We start from the raw sequence: 15,331 nt of genomic DNA on the forward strand, positions 1-15,331 counted from the left end.
TACTGATTTTAAATAGAGAATATTTCTACTATTTTAAATGGTATTCCTTGAAATACGAATCTTTTAATGCCCCGACTCTTGTTGCATAGATGTGATCTTGAGATATTTGGTTTGGTCTGTAGGCTTAAGCCCATAAGTTATTGGTTTTGATCTGAAGATATTAGACTTTTCAAATTTACTCTTTCTAGTTTAAATAACAAACAATCAGAACAAATGTAGATAAACCAAGAATTAAGAAAGTCATCACAAGCATAATGGAGTCAATTTTGCGCAATATTACAGATGTGCAAAACACTTTCGATGATGTACAGTGCAGACTTTCCTTCCTGATGCTAGTAATACGTTTACAGTTATTATTTCTCATTTCCACATTAGAGGGTAAAAATTCAACGACATTTTCTGATGATGACGTAGGCACTATTTCCGTTTCGGATGCGGTTTTTACTTTGATTGTAATGAGGGAAACTATAGTCGAAATTGAACATAGGAACAGATGAAACGCAACGAAAACAGTTATGTACGGAACATCCGTGGAATTTCGCGGCATTGTTTGATCAAATAGGGTCAAAAATACAGTAAAAGTTAGGAACAGAGTCAAACAGTACGCCATTCTCTCTCCAGATTCTACCGGAATTAGAAATGTCAGAGAATTCATCATGGCAAGAATAATTACAGGCATAACCGTGCTCAATATAAAGTACTGATACCTTCTCTGGAATTCCAGCGTGTAAACAATTTGAGTTAAGTCAAACTCAGAGTTATGGATGACAGTGTGGGTAAATCTTTTGAACTCCCATTCACCATTTTTTGTTATGTTTTTGACATTATTGTCCGACCTTGTACGGGGAATAATTTTCTGCATCCAGTCGGTTGTCTGCCATGCCCCAACTACCATGCTACATTTCTGTTCATCAAACGGAAACTTTTTCACAAGCAAATGACACTGCACCGTATATTTTGCCCCTGGAAACCAAGTCACTTGACCTTGAGAAGTGATGGATACAAATGGATGTGCTCCAAGGTTATGGATATGTTCTTCGGAGTAATACAAGGATATATCTGGTATCCAAACTCTTTGATAGGGAACGTTGATTCTTTTTATCCCCGGATGTTTATTTTCATCCCATGTCAGATATTCGTCCTTCCATTGAACATTGAACCATCCAAAAAATGAGATATACTGAAATCTTTCATCCACTTTGAGAACAGTTTTGATTATCATTGAAACGTTTACTTCAACAAGTTCGCTCTGATTTCGTCGAGGTTTTACAAAAGTAGAATAATTTTTGAAAAGATGGTCTTCAATCAAATCAGAAAAAGTTCCAGTGAACATTGGTTGAATTACAAGAAAAATTTTGATAATATCCATTATGCTAAGAACGTTTTGTAGTTTATTACTAAATGTAGACACAGTCTCTGTCAGATTGAGCTCTCGATGCTGTTGTAAATCCAAATACATTTACTAACAACTCACAAAAATAAGAAAATAAAGTTTAAACTTCCTTTTTATCAACGTTTCTCTCCAAATGAGTTAACATGCGGTAAGCGACTCAAATAATACAACTGGACTTTGTTATTAAATGAGGACGCAAGCAAACTTTTTTCTCTCTGCGTGATTATTTAACAGATATACATGGAAAGTACTTCTCATTGTCCATTTTCAAGCTCGCTGTGAAATAAATATAAGACAGGTTCTTCATTTGTATTTTCCCATACCTGTCATTGAAATAATGACAAAGTCTTTATGCTTTGCGCACATTTAGGCAATCTCCATGGATATTTAATCCCAATTGATAATACAAATGTTTGCAAAGGATAATGATTCGGGAAACTTACAGCCCTAATTACTAGAACGATTTTTATACTATGGAATATATTGAGATAACGAATCAGCAATTTTTATAAAATGCATAAAATATTGTGAAAGAAGAAAGTTGTTAATATTTCATATCGCATGGGACAGAGCTATCGCCTTTATTGAATTTTACTAATGCAAATTGTCCTCATTGAACTAAGTTAACCTTTATAGAATATGTAGAAACCTTTTGTTTGGTTATTTGTACATGGAAATGCACCTCCCTTTGGGATCTCGTATCTAGAGATATAGAAAAGATTTTGCCATATTGAAATAAATGACATTAGTCGATATAGTTAGTAACTATGTTCATGTTAACGTCATTATCCTGTCCTAAACATAGTTCTGATGGAGGTTAACGCTCATAGCTACATGTACTATTATGTCAGAATGCATTGTTTTGTTGACAAAATGGCAACTATTTTAGATATGGTTAATAAAATGATCCGTCATGTCAAGAATTAAAAGGGCACGGTAGCGTTTGTATTCATAAATTGTTGTTGTTTTTTTTATACACATACAGATTTTTCTATTTTTATTGTGAAAGTAAATTGAGTTTAATGATTTGAGCCTTCATGAAAATGCTTACATCTTATGGGTATTTTAATTAATTTATTTATCTCATACGTGTTGGGGAAACAGCCCATAAGATAAACATTTGCTTTATCCATGAATAGAAGCTTTATCAATAGCACTTTAGGTTTTGACTTGATTTCTCGATTCAAAATTTATTTTATTGGAACTTTTATTTGTGGAAATTATTGCCCTAATAAAATGAATGATAAAGAGCGATAATATCGTTAAAAGCAAGAAAAAGACTCGTATATAACAAAGAAGTGTCTTATTTTATCCAGGAACCTGTATTGGCTTCATTAAGACAGGTGTTACCCCCCCCCCCCCCATCCCCCATTATAAATCAAGAAAGTAAAGCCTAGCAGTTAAGTTGTTCTTATAATATTCCTTAAAATCTTCAATATTGCTTTCTTATATTATACTAAGTATGCCTTCCTAGTAATGTAGGTGTAACTTACCATGGATCAACAATTAATCTACGAGTAGGTGGCCCCTAGCCGTGCCTTACACGTTAAAGTGTACTGCCATCGTACAAAGAGTTAATTTTCACGATCACATGGTCCTAACAACTTTCAGTCAGAAGTTCGTATGATGTAAATCTCCAACAATTGTCACATAATGTTTTGAAAGACGCAGACAGCAAAAATTTGAATACGATCTACTTTCTTTAGAGGCATGTCAACATCAACGGTGCTACGTCATCAAAATTGTCATCAGTTTGAATTACCAATCATTACCAATGTACACCTTCAAGGAAAGGGTGTACATAGGCCTTGCCTGTTGCCCAATCCTAATTGAATTACTCAATAAAAATATGTTTAAAGTAATTACCAATCATTCATGTAGTTTCGCAGGGGAAGTCACAAAGTTTTGTTAAAACGCAAGTCAAATAAGATAAATAGAACATCTATAATTGTGTGATTTGATATTGGCTTTACCCAACTCTTTGACATTGTGTATATTCGCTCGGCAAGCCTCACGAATTTATACACCATTTCAAAGAGTTGGATAAAGTCAATATCAAATCACACAATATAGATATCCTCTTTTTATTCTTTTAAATGTATTGATACCCAACACCTAAACTTTTATATGTATGAACGGTACCTAGAACTGGTTTTTTGTTTAGTTTAGTGTAATACATTTGCTAATACTGCTCACATACTTGCAAACAAACAGGTAATCGATATGCAAGTGGTTTTTTTCGTTTTCTTCACATTTTATTTTTTTCTTATTTTTTCTTTATTTAAAACCAATCATTTTATCAAAGCTGATTTTTTTAATTCAAGGTTAATTTTAGATTGTGAAAAAGCAAGAATGTTCCATTCAAAACTATGTATCCATGACAAATGGCAATATTAGGAAAATTACAAAGAAGAAGAAAGGGCGAAAAAAGCATTAACATTAAAACAAAGGAAATCATCAAATATAAACTCCCAGCAGAATTAACATAGTGAGAATTGCGGAAAAACACCTAGCTAGCGTGTAATTAAACAAAATCACCAGGAAATATTACAAACAATGACAAGAGTCTAAAAACCTACTTGAAGAGACCCAAATAATAGATTTTAGCAAAACGTCGCGGGGGGCACCATTAAAGGATGCTTACGAGTTTTTCACAAAATAACCTTAAGCAGACCAAGGCTGGCCAATTAAGCGACCAGTTCCAGTCAGTATACGACTTCTTTTACTTGCCAGAAAAGGGTCCGTCGCCGCATCCATCTAACATGGACGTAAGCATAAGAAGCCACGGAAGACGTAGACTTTTACTATTCAAAGCGCCGGGTCATACGGAATACCTACCTGGTATCTGAAGGGCTATGAGATAGAACTCTGCTACATGCAAATAAATTTGATTCAATGTTCTATAAACAATGTTCAATACAATTTCAATCTTCAAGGAAAAGAGATAAACAACGCATAAAAATTAAAGATCTCTTTCCGAATTAAAACTATATCTACTGCAAACTCCAAAGAGCAGATCTTCCACAGTAACATCAGGAATCACTATCGCTCAACCGGTAACATGCGTAAGTGTACCACATGTAACATCGGACCTTAGCAGGTGCATTCCTACTCAACATGCTTATAATGCCATAAAAACCTGAAATAAGACCTAATAGCTTTTCAAATGATGCAAGAGTTTTAAGCAATGAACTTTGATTTTTAATAAACGCAGAGCTATCCATATAGCATGTTATAAAGCTGTTGACAATCCAATGGTGACGCTCTACACCTTTCATTTGCACAGGCTTTAAGGGAAGACACTAGCAAATACAAAGAATATAGTCAGCAAGGACTTAAAATGAATAACATACAGGTAAACCAAAAGAACCCTTGGAATTCAGTAGATATAACACGCGAGGTTGCAAACCATCGGCTAAATATCTAATGTACAGGGATCTTTGGGGAGGTTTACTTGGTTATTTGAAAAGAAGTAAATGAAGAAATGTATACCGTCAATAAATAGACGTCTTTGGTACCCATTTGTTTTTTGTACTAAAATTGACTACGGGGTATTCAATACAAAAGGCTCTTAGAGGGTGTCACTGGTCGCCATGGTATGTTAACAATTGCAATGTACTCTTCGGAGGTAAATTAGCTTCTTCTCTGAAATTATTAATGGTCTGTGTTTATTCCATTTCACTGCAGATTTTTATTGTCTGACGTTTTTAGGAGATCAATAACTCTTCGTAATATTTACCCTTTTTATATATATGCATACGTGTATCAATAAAAAAAAGAAATCGTTTCTAAAAATGTTCTCATTTATTCATTTAACAGCATTCTCTTTTCTGAGAAAGTTAGGAAATCGAATGTTAAGTGTCATTTTAGATATTAGAAATTGTGAGTGAAAGCCATTACTTACGATTAAAAACAAAATCAATTCGTCCCCCTTGTCTATCTTTAATTCATTTGTGCCTTAAGTGTTTATATTTGACAAAACTCAAATATTTCTTCAAGGTGTAAAATATCCTGCTACATTAACTGATTACTTAAAAGCATATATAGACAATATCTGACATGTTTATCTTTGGGATAACTATTTGCGGTAATATCTCTTTAAAACTCCCTCAAATGAATAAACATCCCTCAAAATATGAAGAGATGTTGGTGACGCTTGTTTTCCTAGCGTTTGGATTTTTTGTGTTTTCTGTTCATTGTTGTTCCGAAAACATACTTCATGGATACCTGTTGGATGGTTTTACTACTGAGAAAATACCAAACATTGGTGTCCATGTCTGTATTAAAGAATGTCTTTTACGAAGACACTGTATGTCCATCAATTATAATAAAAAAGAGTTTGCTTGCGAAATAAAAAACAAAACGGCAGAAATTAGCTTGGAAGGGACTTTACACAGTGATTACATTTTCGCCAATGTTGTAAATTCTTCTGAGGTAATCTGGATGTGTTTTTCTTGCAAAAATATGGCAGTTTAATTTTTACATCATATCTGATATCTATTTTATTTCAATAGAAAAAAAATTAGTTATTTATTTTTTTTTTGTCAAACAAGTATTAGAGGCTTTTATTTTTGATATTGTTCAATATAAGTGTAACACTTATCAAATTTTTGTTTTAAATGAAATAGACTCGAAAATAATACCAGTTATAGCGTAAATTGTAATATTTTGATGCAAAACTGTGGTTCAGTGTATGAAATTGAATCATATATTGTACATGTATCTATATGAAATGTATATGGGATTGAATATATGTTTGACTGTTTGTTCTTTAGGGACGTTCAATCATGAGCTTTTGAGCGGATTTTGGTCCTGACCTTTATTTATAAAAATTCTGCATCATTTTTATGTTTTAAAAGTAAATCTGAATTCTACGACCCAAATTAAAGTATATTCAATGAGAAAATTAAACGCGATTAAATTCCATTCAAGTAGAATTAAGCTTGGAACTATATATTGTGGCGGAAGGTTTTTTAGAAGACAATGATCACTTTTTACTTTGTAATATAACAGTACTTTAAATTTTAGATGCCTATTAGATGCTGGTTGCACACAAAGCTGTTTTTCAGTGGAATGTGTTATACTAGTTCTGAAATATCTATTCATCAATTTTTATGAATTCTTTCAACGGAGTGTGACAAATAAAGTAATTATAATATTTTCGTAAAATTGACCCTTTTAGTAATATCTGAAAAGAAGAAGGTATGGTTTCCAAACAAATTTTGCCCTGTTATTTTCTAAAAAATGAAACTGGTATAAAAGTTGAAAACTCATGCTTTTTAAAAAATAGAAATTCAATGCAGAAAAATCATACAAGTCATTTTCTCACATGTGTTTTTAAATGCTAATTTTTACACATGTGCACGTATTTTCTTAAAAATTGACAATTTTCAATTGAATTTTCTTTTATTGTCCACAGGCATCGCCCACAAAGATCTTGAGATATGTGATTTGTTAAATTTTACAAAATATCAAAAAATTAATATACACCTAAAGGAAAATCACCCTTTTGATTTTAGGCTTTTTCTGTTGAAATAGAGAAATGCTTCACAAATATCTAAGATGGTAAACTTTCATGACCTGATTTATCAGAATCATTTATTTAACTAATATTTAAGCCAGTTTCAAAAAAGTATTACATGACCTATTTGCTTAAATTAAAAAAAAAGTTTAAGACTTTAAAATAAATTTTTCTTGCTTATTAAATTTTCAATGCCAGAAAACTCACATTTTATTAGTGTAGAAAGGTCAAATAATTGATTATGCAAAACCATTTGAAACTTTTTCTTTGTCATAATTTTAAGGTTTTTTTAATAAAACTTATGTTCTTTTTATTCATGCTTAAATTAATGAAAACATTAAAGGGAAAACGTCGAAGATGTAATTGTTAATTTAAGACACAAATTTCAGTGCAAAAAGTAATATATTTAATAGAGAAATTGTAATAAAACTCCAAGAATATGAATAAGTAACAAATAATTATGAAAAGGAATGCACATCATTTCACGATAGATATCACAAAATGTACACACAATCTGCAACATGTACATCTTTGACTGACAAATTTCATCAAAATATTACACTATTTAGTTGGCAACTGAAAACTTAAAGGATTTTTGCATTCCTTCAAAATAGTTACATACCATTTACATTATTACAGTAAGCTGTATACATTGTAATTTCATCACACAATACAGTCTTGGATTTGTCAACATAATTAAGGTCAAGATCTATTAAATGAAAGGTGCCTACAGGTTTCTTTAATGCAAGAAATATATTGTTATTAAGCATTATATTAAAAAATGTATAAATCGAATTAAGATTATTTCGGCATGATTTTAAATTGAATTCTGTGAATTTCAAAATGCAGTATTTTCTACCATTTCCATACTGAAGCTGTAAAGTACGGGAAATGACATTGAATTAATTATGATTATTATAATTAATCATAATGGATCTAGCACAGGCTAAACACATTCACTAGTTATGATGTCATATGACATAGGTTCTACGTTAAAGAACTTATTCGTGTCACTCACCGTAACAGGAACCTCGATTTATACGGTCACATCTGAGGGACCGGTCTCCACGGTCCGCAGAGGATTCGAACTTGCGACAAAACCTCAGCTCCTTACTCCATGACAGAGCAGACTCTCTACCAATTCGCAACGCAGGCGACATCGTTAATACGAATCACTAGTAGTGAATACAGGGTTACTTTCGCCCTATTACACTTGCTTTGCTTTCAGTTTTTCCTCGTTTTAATTTTGCCCAGTCACAGTTCTGATTAAGAATTAATATTGACCGTTTTGAATTTGCCCACCTGTGACAAGGGCGAAAAGGGGCAAAAATAAAAAGAGGAACGAAAATCTCCCTTTTTACAGTATAACTATATTCATATCAACCTGAAAAATTGAAAAATATTTATGTTCTGCTAAATGCATTGGTATACTTTGTTATAATGTTTAATCGACAGATATCTTTGGGAAACTGTAGAGATTGGATATGTCCATCTTCATTCAAATGTGTGAACACACACGATAGTGTCACGTGTATATCAACAGGTAGGTATTTACCTATCTCCTTTGGTTAATTTTGTCCTAAATCAACGCTTAACATGAAAGATCACACAAGTATCAATATCCGAAAATGGATGTCTGTAATTGTAATGATATCTGACAGCTAAGGCACCTTTTAAATTTATCATACGTTTTCAAAATAAAATAAGAGAATAGTAGCATATCGGTGGTTATAGTAAAAAAAAGCAGTCGTAAATATCAAAAAACGGTATACATGTAAAGATAACACAAGATCTCTCGAAATATTTTTTAAATATTATACTGATAATTAATTACACACAAATTATTGATGCTTTAAAAAACACACACAATTTTTTACATCATCTTAATAAGAATACATATGTTACAGTGAATATGTGTAATCAGGAATTTCATGTATTTCTTGAATTTTAGGAAATACATGAAATTCCTACTCTGCTTAGGAAATACACGTATTTACTGATTTCAGTTAGGAATTACACGTATTTACTGTATTTTTCAATACTTTTTACACATATTTACTGACTGTGTTTTGGTGAGATCATATTAATCTAAAATATGAATCATTATATATGAAGAGATGTACAGTATATTCAGTGTTTATATCGGTTAGCATATCATGTGAATAAATAATATTTTGAATAAACGAACGTTATTTATGAAATAAAAAAATCTTTATTCGTGAATATTACCTAAAATATACATGATGATACGCGGCTGTCATTTTTCTAATAAAAAAATTGTAAAATCTATTTCAAATACATCATTCTGGTGTTGAAAGCTCCAAAGTAATTACTTCCTTATAAATATATTTGAATTTAGAATATCAGGGAATCCATTTTACAAAGAAAGTACCTTAAAGAAGAGACTCGAGAAGGGGTTATTGTCCTTAGAAATATTTAAAAAAAAAAATAATTGATTCAATAAAGAAAATGTTATTTTTTTTAAATTCTTTTACTTAACAGTATTTTTAAACACACGTGGAAATCATTCTTCAAAAAGAAATTTTTCTATTGGGTGTGAATATGAATAAATGAAAGTCTCTGTAAAAACTTATGCCATCACAGGAGGATGGAAATACCTTAATTAAGGCATTCCTTCTTAAAGATCATGAATACTCTGATAAGAGAGATAACTCTTAAGGGTTTATCAGCTTTAAATGGAATTTTAAAAATACAATGCTTTGAAAGTCCGAATCCTGCCCAGAATGGGAAATTAATATATAACGTCAGCTTTGTGGAAATAGTTCTTATTATTTTCGACTTCAAAAGCATGTATACTAGTACACTGTATTTGTTTACTTATGAGATGTTTTAGAGCACAATCATATATAGTCATAAAGCTTCAGTAAAAACGTGTAAAATTGGCTAAATTTTTTTAGTAAATACATGAATTTCCTAGCTATTCAGTAGTTAAATGTATTTCCTAAAACGGCCAGTAAATAAACGTATTTACTGGATGGATTAGGAAATACATGAAATTCCCGATTTCACATATTTACTGTAACATATAGACGATTTGAAGAAAAAAGAAGTTATATCGGTCATTACAATGTTATGAGAAAAATAATCAGTGCAACAATTTTCACAAATGAAAAAAAACTTCATATCATTATTTTAAACTATTTTTTAATATTAAAATTAAAAATGATATTATATGCCTTTTGTACTCTCTTCTCCTCAACCTTATTGAAGAAATTCTTTCGAATTGATCACGGATCCATTCGGGGGACGCTTTGTATGATTTATATTACTGAATGTTCATCTTCGTTTAAAAATGCAAAGATTTTTTTTTTAAAATTATATTGAGCAGCATGTGCACCAGGGACCTATGGGAAGGATGGTCAATGCATACCATGTTCAGTTGGACAGTATAGCACCGGAAGTGGACTTCATTGGTGTTCGATGTGTCAGCCAGGGTCGTATCAAGATCAGTTCGGGTCAAGCTTTTGTCATCCATGTCCCGCTGGAACTTATCAAACGAATCAAGGAAAAGATACCGTATGTTAGATTTGTATATGCAAAAAAGCTTTTTATGTAGGGGTGAAAATAAATACGTTTTATTAATTGATGGAACGTCGTCAATATTCATGTATCTAAATGTTGCAGTGAAAGCCATATAAAGGGACTTCTTTTAAGTGTAGAAATTTTTAATAACTACTTCATATGAAATATAAAATTGATCAGGGACACAAATAGTACATATTGTTAAAAACGAGATGCAACTGGTACTCATGCAAATAAGTAAAATAAGTGGACGAAAAACATCGCTTATCCTTCGGCGACATAATAGGATAAAAATGGATCGATCAGTTTCACACTCCTCATAGGAAACACATGGTTGATCTCCTCGACTTTACTTCATCACCCTATCCTACAGTGTAACAGATCACACGGTAATATATATATATATATATATATATATATATATATATATATATATATATATATATATATATATATATATATATATATATATATATATATATATATATATATATATATGTTGATGTATTTTATAGTCAGAAAGTTGAAAATTGGAGTTTATATAATAGACCAAGTCTGAAAAATTACATTTTAACAAGATTTAATGTCAATGAATTAAACGAAATTGTAGTTATTTTTTCAATAGTTAGACAGAGATAGGGAATTAAGTCCAGAATTAACAAAATACATGTAATTTAGGAATAACATTTTCGTTGCGTAGATATTCGTCAGGAGTTCCAAATGCTGTTTTGATAGTCCTGCACGAACCTGAAGTTTTCTTGCTACTATTATTCTTCTAGTGTACACCATGTCCTATTGGTCGGTATAATAACGAAACTGGCATGGAGTCTTGTGCTTTGTGTCCGAAAGGCACCTTCTAAGACCAATCCCATTCAAGTGAATGCAATCCCTGTAGTTCTGGCACTTATCAACCTGATAAAGGGAAAACAAGATGTAAAATAAAAACTTGACCTCTACACGCTGTATCTTTTTTTCTAGTGCCTTTCCTGTTCTACTGGTAGATATAGTGCGGTCACTGGTAGTTGGCAGTGTCGTCAATGTCCTCCAGGGACTTATCAGGATACAGTTGGATCAAGTCATTGCAAATTATGTCCTGCTGGTACCTATCAACCTAACTACGAAGAGGAAACTGCAGGTCAATTGTACTACAATGAAAACTGTCTAACCCGACACCTGTTTAATCCGTCACAGTGTTAATCCGACGTAAAATTTCTTTCCCATTTTACGAATTTTAAGGTTATTTTATACTTTGCAATCCAGGTTACACTGTCTATTCCGACATGAAATTCGTCCCCAGTGTTTGTCGGAATAAACAGGTTTCATTGTACTTTTATTTGATTTTACACTTTTTTCCCATCTTCGAATATTAAATATAAACTTTTGCTCAATATCAATCGTTGCTTTCGCAAAAATAATCAATGTATTTGACCATATTTTATTGCATTACATTTTTTTCTTTGCAATAGACTTAATATCATGTCACAGGTTTAGAAAAGTGGATAGTTCTTAGATTTTTTTCCTCTGTAGACTTGGAAAATATATGTTAATAATACTTCAATATTTTTTTTTTTTTGTGAAAACCATATGTTACAAATCAGCATATATATGTGATATTTTTTTTATCATTTTTGTTTTCCCTTATAAAATTCACTTGATTTGGTTTTTTTTTTTAAAGTTTATATTACACTATTAGCACCAAACTAACTTATTCTGAAAATTGTTTTCATATGTAAACCTTTACTGAGTGTGATTTGCCCATATTTGTTAATTTATTGAAGTATTTAATAATATTTTTCAATCTAATACATTTTCCAAGTCTAAGGAGGAAAAATTCATTTTTTTCCAAAACTGCGATATAATATTTAGTCTCCTTCAAAGAAGAAAATTGTATCATCTGTCCTTTATATTTGAGTCATGAGAAAAATTATTTTGTCCAGGAAGAAATATTAGTGAGAAGTCAAATGGTAGGGGCATGGATGAATCGACATCCTTTAAGGTTTATATTCTATATTTATACCACCCGCTAAAAAAGCGGGAGGGCATAAAGTAACCGTTATGTCTGTCTGTACGTATAGCTGTCTGTACGTACGTCCGTCTGTCTGTTACGCTTTGGGGTACCCATTTCTTATCCGTAACTCCTCTTTTATCACTGAATGAAATTTGATGAAACTTTCACAGAATCTTTATTATATATTGCCATTATGCACCTCTTATTTTACTTTTCGATCCGACACATATTTTTGGTTTCCCAAAACAAAACATGAACACTCCCATTATATTCAAATGGGAAGCTGGGGTATCATTTAGTGAGCTTATTGCTCACAATACCTCTAGTTTCTATATATTTTGTATAGCATAGTTTTTTAACATTTAAAGTTTTTCCTTGAAAGACAGGTAGATTAAGAAAACAATTACTTTATCTACATTTTATCAGCTTACAGTCGGTAAAATACATTTATTGCATAAGAAAACAGAATTTCGACACTACCTGACTGTACAATTAGCTACTATCATTAGAGGAATCTCTATGTCGGATAATTATGCAACTTCAAAGCGGCATTTTGGCGCCCACCAAACATTCAATTTTCAGCAAATTGAAGATGGCATTTAATAAACCTTGATGTACGTACAGTCTTCATACCTATCTTTTGCAAGTGTGCAGCTCACCTGTCAGGTAAGAGACTCACCATTGATTATAAAATTCTCTTAATGGAAAAATATCCTGTAGGGATTTTTTTAAAAAAAAATCCTATTTGAAATTTGCCAAATGCTATTGGAATTTTGCCAAATGCTATTGGAATTTTGTCAAATCATACAGGAATTCATTTTCTCGAGGTAATTATACTTTTCCTGTAGGCACGTGTAGATATAAAGTCTCTATATCAAGGTTAATCAGAGGACATCTTCTATTTTGCTGAAAATTAAATGTTTTTCGGACTCCAAATTGCAACTTTGAAGTGGCATAATTATCTGGTGTTCCTATTAGGGTAGGAATATACTACAAGAATAAAGTGTATGCGAAATGTTCGCTGGTGATTGAATAAACACACAAGAAATAGCACATGTCGATAACATCCAGAATAAAAAAAAGATTAAAATATTCGTAAGAAAATGAAGTTGGTTGATCATTCAACTAATCTATTGCAACTTCACATTTCATTAAGACACTAATTAACTCTTTACATTCCCAATACAGGCCATTTTTCCCAGGTACTGGTATTTCAATGCATTCTTCTTTATGAAAGTCCATATAAATAATAATAAGGACAATTTTATCATTTTACTCGGTAAATTCATGTATTTATCAAAGGTTGAGTGACAATAATCAATTATAAATCGTTATCCATAGATTCCTGCGAACTTTGTGAACCTGGATATTACTCTGGGGAAGGTGAGTCTAGCTAGTAAAGAAACATTCTACGGGCTCGGTCTCTTAATGTCTCTTAATGTACATTAATTTTTACAACATTTTATATAAGATCACACTCATTGATTCATTAATGCCACCTTTTCGTACAACAGGACAAAGTACATGTTCTATGTGCAGTCCGGGGTTTCATCAGCCCAATGCCGGGCAAAGTTCCTGTGTATTTTGCCCGGGCGCTCAGTTCCAGAATGAATTCGGTCAAACTTCCTGTAAAGACTGCTCACAATTCAACAGATGTTACAACTCAAAAAAGACAACGTGCTACCGTATGACTATCATTGATCTTAAACAAACAATATTCTACTTAATTCATCATATAATAAAATTCTGGTAACCTCTTAATTTCATAATGGTTGATAATAACATTTTCAACTGTAAGTCTAGTTATTTTTTTCCCTTCTTGATATTTATCAATTTTCCTGACATATAGCATTGATATTTCAGATCTGCATAAAAATGATAGAGCGTTTGGCTACTCAAACACTTATCAAGGAGTGCTTTCTCACAGGCAATGCAAGAAATCATGCTGGAGCGATCCAAATTGTCGTGGATTTAGTTATGAGCGCCATAACAATCCCGGATATTGCCACACCTTTCCCAGGAGTGATTCAAATTATTATGAGGGCTTTGATTTCTTTAGCTTTCCATGGGAATGTCATTCTTAGATAAAAAAAAAAATGCCTAAAAAGTTTCGATTAATACAATATGATAAAAAAAATCATACGTTTCATTTAGTAAACTGTTTAAATTATTTTCAATATTTTATTACATCACTCATGTACAAACAAGTTTTAAAAGAATTTTATCATCTTTAACAAAATTTCATATAAAACATTCTGTAACTTTAACGTGTATAGAAGGAGATAAAATGACCAGTTAACTCTGAATATAACGACAATTTAAAATACATGGTTTCAAATTTTCAAATATGTTTCTGCTTACGAACAACTGATCAGCGGATTAAAAATAAACACAAACTTCAGCATTATCTTTTTTATTGCATTTTTGTTATTGAATTATTTTTAAGAAAACTATTTTTTGAATGCAATGCACACGCAAACATGCTAAAAATTATCTACATTACACATTTTCAGATTTACAGATTTTTTTTTACTTTTAAAAAGATCTACATATGACAACTACTGTATATTTGTGCAAAAATATTTTAAATGTAATATTGGTGATCTTGCAAAGTTCAATAACATACCGCTCAACCATCTATAACATAACCAGATATTGTGTGAATATAGGTATTTTCATTCATTACATAAAAAGTAAAATATTCATTCTATATAATTATAACGAAATCAAACTAGAGGCAATTTAGAAAAAAAAAACTGCAGCACAAGTTGCTTTAAAAAGATCCCTGAATATGACGAAGTGATCTCAATTCTTACCCAATTTTACAAAATAAAATACAACAAGAATATACCACCCCCCCCCCTTA

The 15,331-nt window shown here is 31.5% G+C and overlaps 3 protein-coding genes across 3 annotated transcripts; 2 read left to right on the forward strand and 1 right to left on the reverse strand.

The window, feature by feature from the left end:
- Positions 1–20: 20 nt before the first annotated feature.
- Positions 21–1,563, reverse strand: LOC134259366 (acetylcholine receptor subunit alpha-like). The gene has a single exon (XM_062741955.1). The coding sequence runs from the start codon at positions 1,457–1,459 to the stop codon at positions 185–187; it is 1,275 nt and encodes a 424-aa protein (XP_062597939.1). The 5' UTR covers positions 1,460–1,563; the 3' UTR covers positions 21–184.
- Positions 1,564–5,536: 3,973 nt separating this feature from the next.
- Positions 5,537–11,654, forward strand: LOC134259370 (signal peptide, CUB and EGF-like domain-containing protein 1). Its single transcript, XM_062741959.1, has 4 exons — positions 5,537–5,827; positions 8,370–8,457; positions 10,264–10,451; positions 11,436–11,654. The coding sequence occupies exons 1-4, from the start codon at positions 5,537–5,539 to the stop codon at positions 11,652–11,654; spliced, it is 786 nt and encodes a 261-aa protein (XP_062597943.1).
- Positions 11,655–13,993: 2,339 nt separating this feature from the next.
- On the forward strand, positions 13,994–14,560 carry LOC134259367 (uncharacterized). The gene is made up of 2 exons (XM_062741956.1): positions 13,994–14,150; positions 14,329–14,560. The coding sequence occupies exons 1-2, from the start codon at positions 14,025–14,027 to the stop codon at positions 14,551–14,553; spliced, it is 351 nt and encodes a 116-aa protein (XP_062597940.1). The 5' UTR covers positions 13,994–14,024; the 3' UTR covers positions 14,554–14,560.
- Positions 14,561–15,331: the final 771 nt, after the last annotated feature.

This window comes from Saccostrea cucullata, unplaced genomic scaffold (assembly GCF_032062105.1).
Source record: "Saccostrea cucullata isolate Sc308-1 unplaced genomic scaffold, CSIRO_AGI_Scuc_v1 ctg1423, whole genome shotgun sequence".
NCBI classification, from domain to species: Eukaryota; Metazoa; Mollusca; class Bivalvia; order Ostreida; family Ostreidae; genus Saccostrea; species Saccostrea cuccullata.

What these genes read in the sequence shown, in the direction of transcription:
- LOC134259367 (XM_062741956.1), top strand. Translation starts at nt 14,025, where the DNA reads ATGCCGGGCAAAGTTCCTGTGTATTTTGCCCGGGCGCTCAGTTCCAGA. An exon ending in AAAAAAGACAACGTGCTACC is followed by an intron (nt 14,151 to 14,328) that starts GTATGACTATCA and finishes TTGATATTTCAG; the next exon opens with ATCTGCATAAAAATGATAGA.
- LOC134259366 (XM_062741955.1), bottom strand. Translation starts at nt 1,459, where the DNA reads ATGTATTTGGATTTACAACAGCATCGAGAGCTCAATCTGACAGAGACT.
- LOC134259370 (XM_062741959.1), top strand. Translation starts at nt 5,537, where the DNA reads ATGTTGGTGACGCTTGTTTTCCTAGCGTTTGGATTTTTTGTGTTTTCT. An exon ending in ATGTTGTAAATTCTTCTGAG is followed by an intron (nt 5,828 to 8,369) that starts GTAATCTGGATG and finishes TTTAATCGACAG; the next exon opens with ATATCTTTGGGAAACTGTAG. An exon ending in CGAATCAAGGAAAAGATACC is followed by an intron (nt 10,452 to 11,435) that starts GTATGTTAGATT and finishes CTTTTTTTCTAG; the next exon opens with TGCCTTTCCTGTTCTACTGG.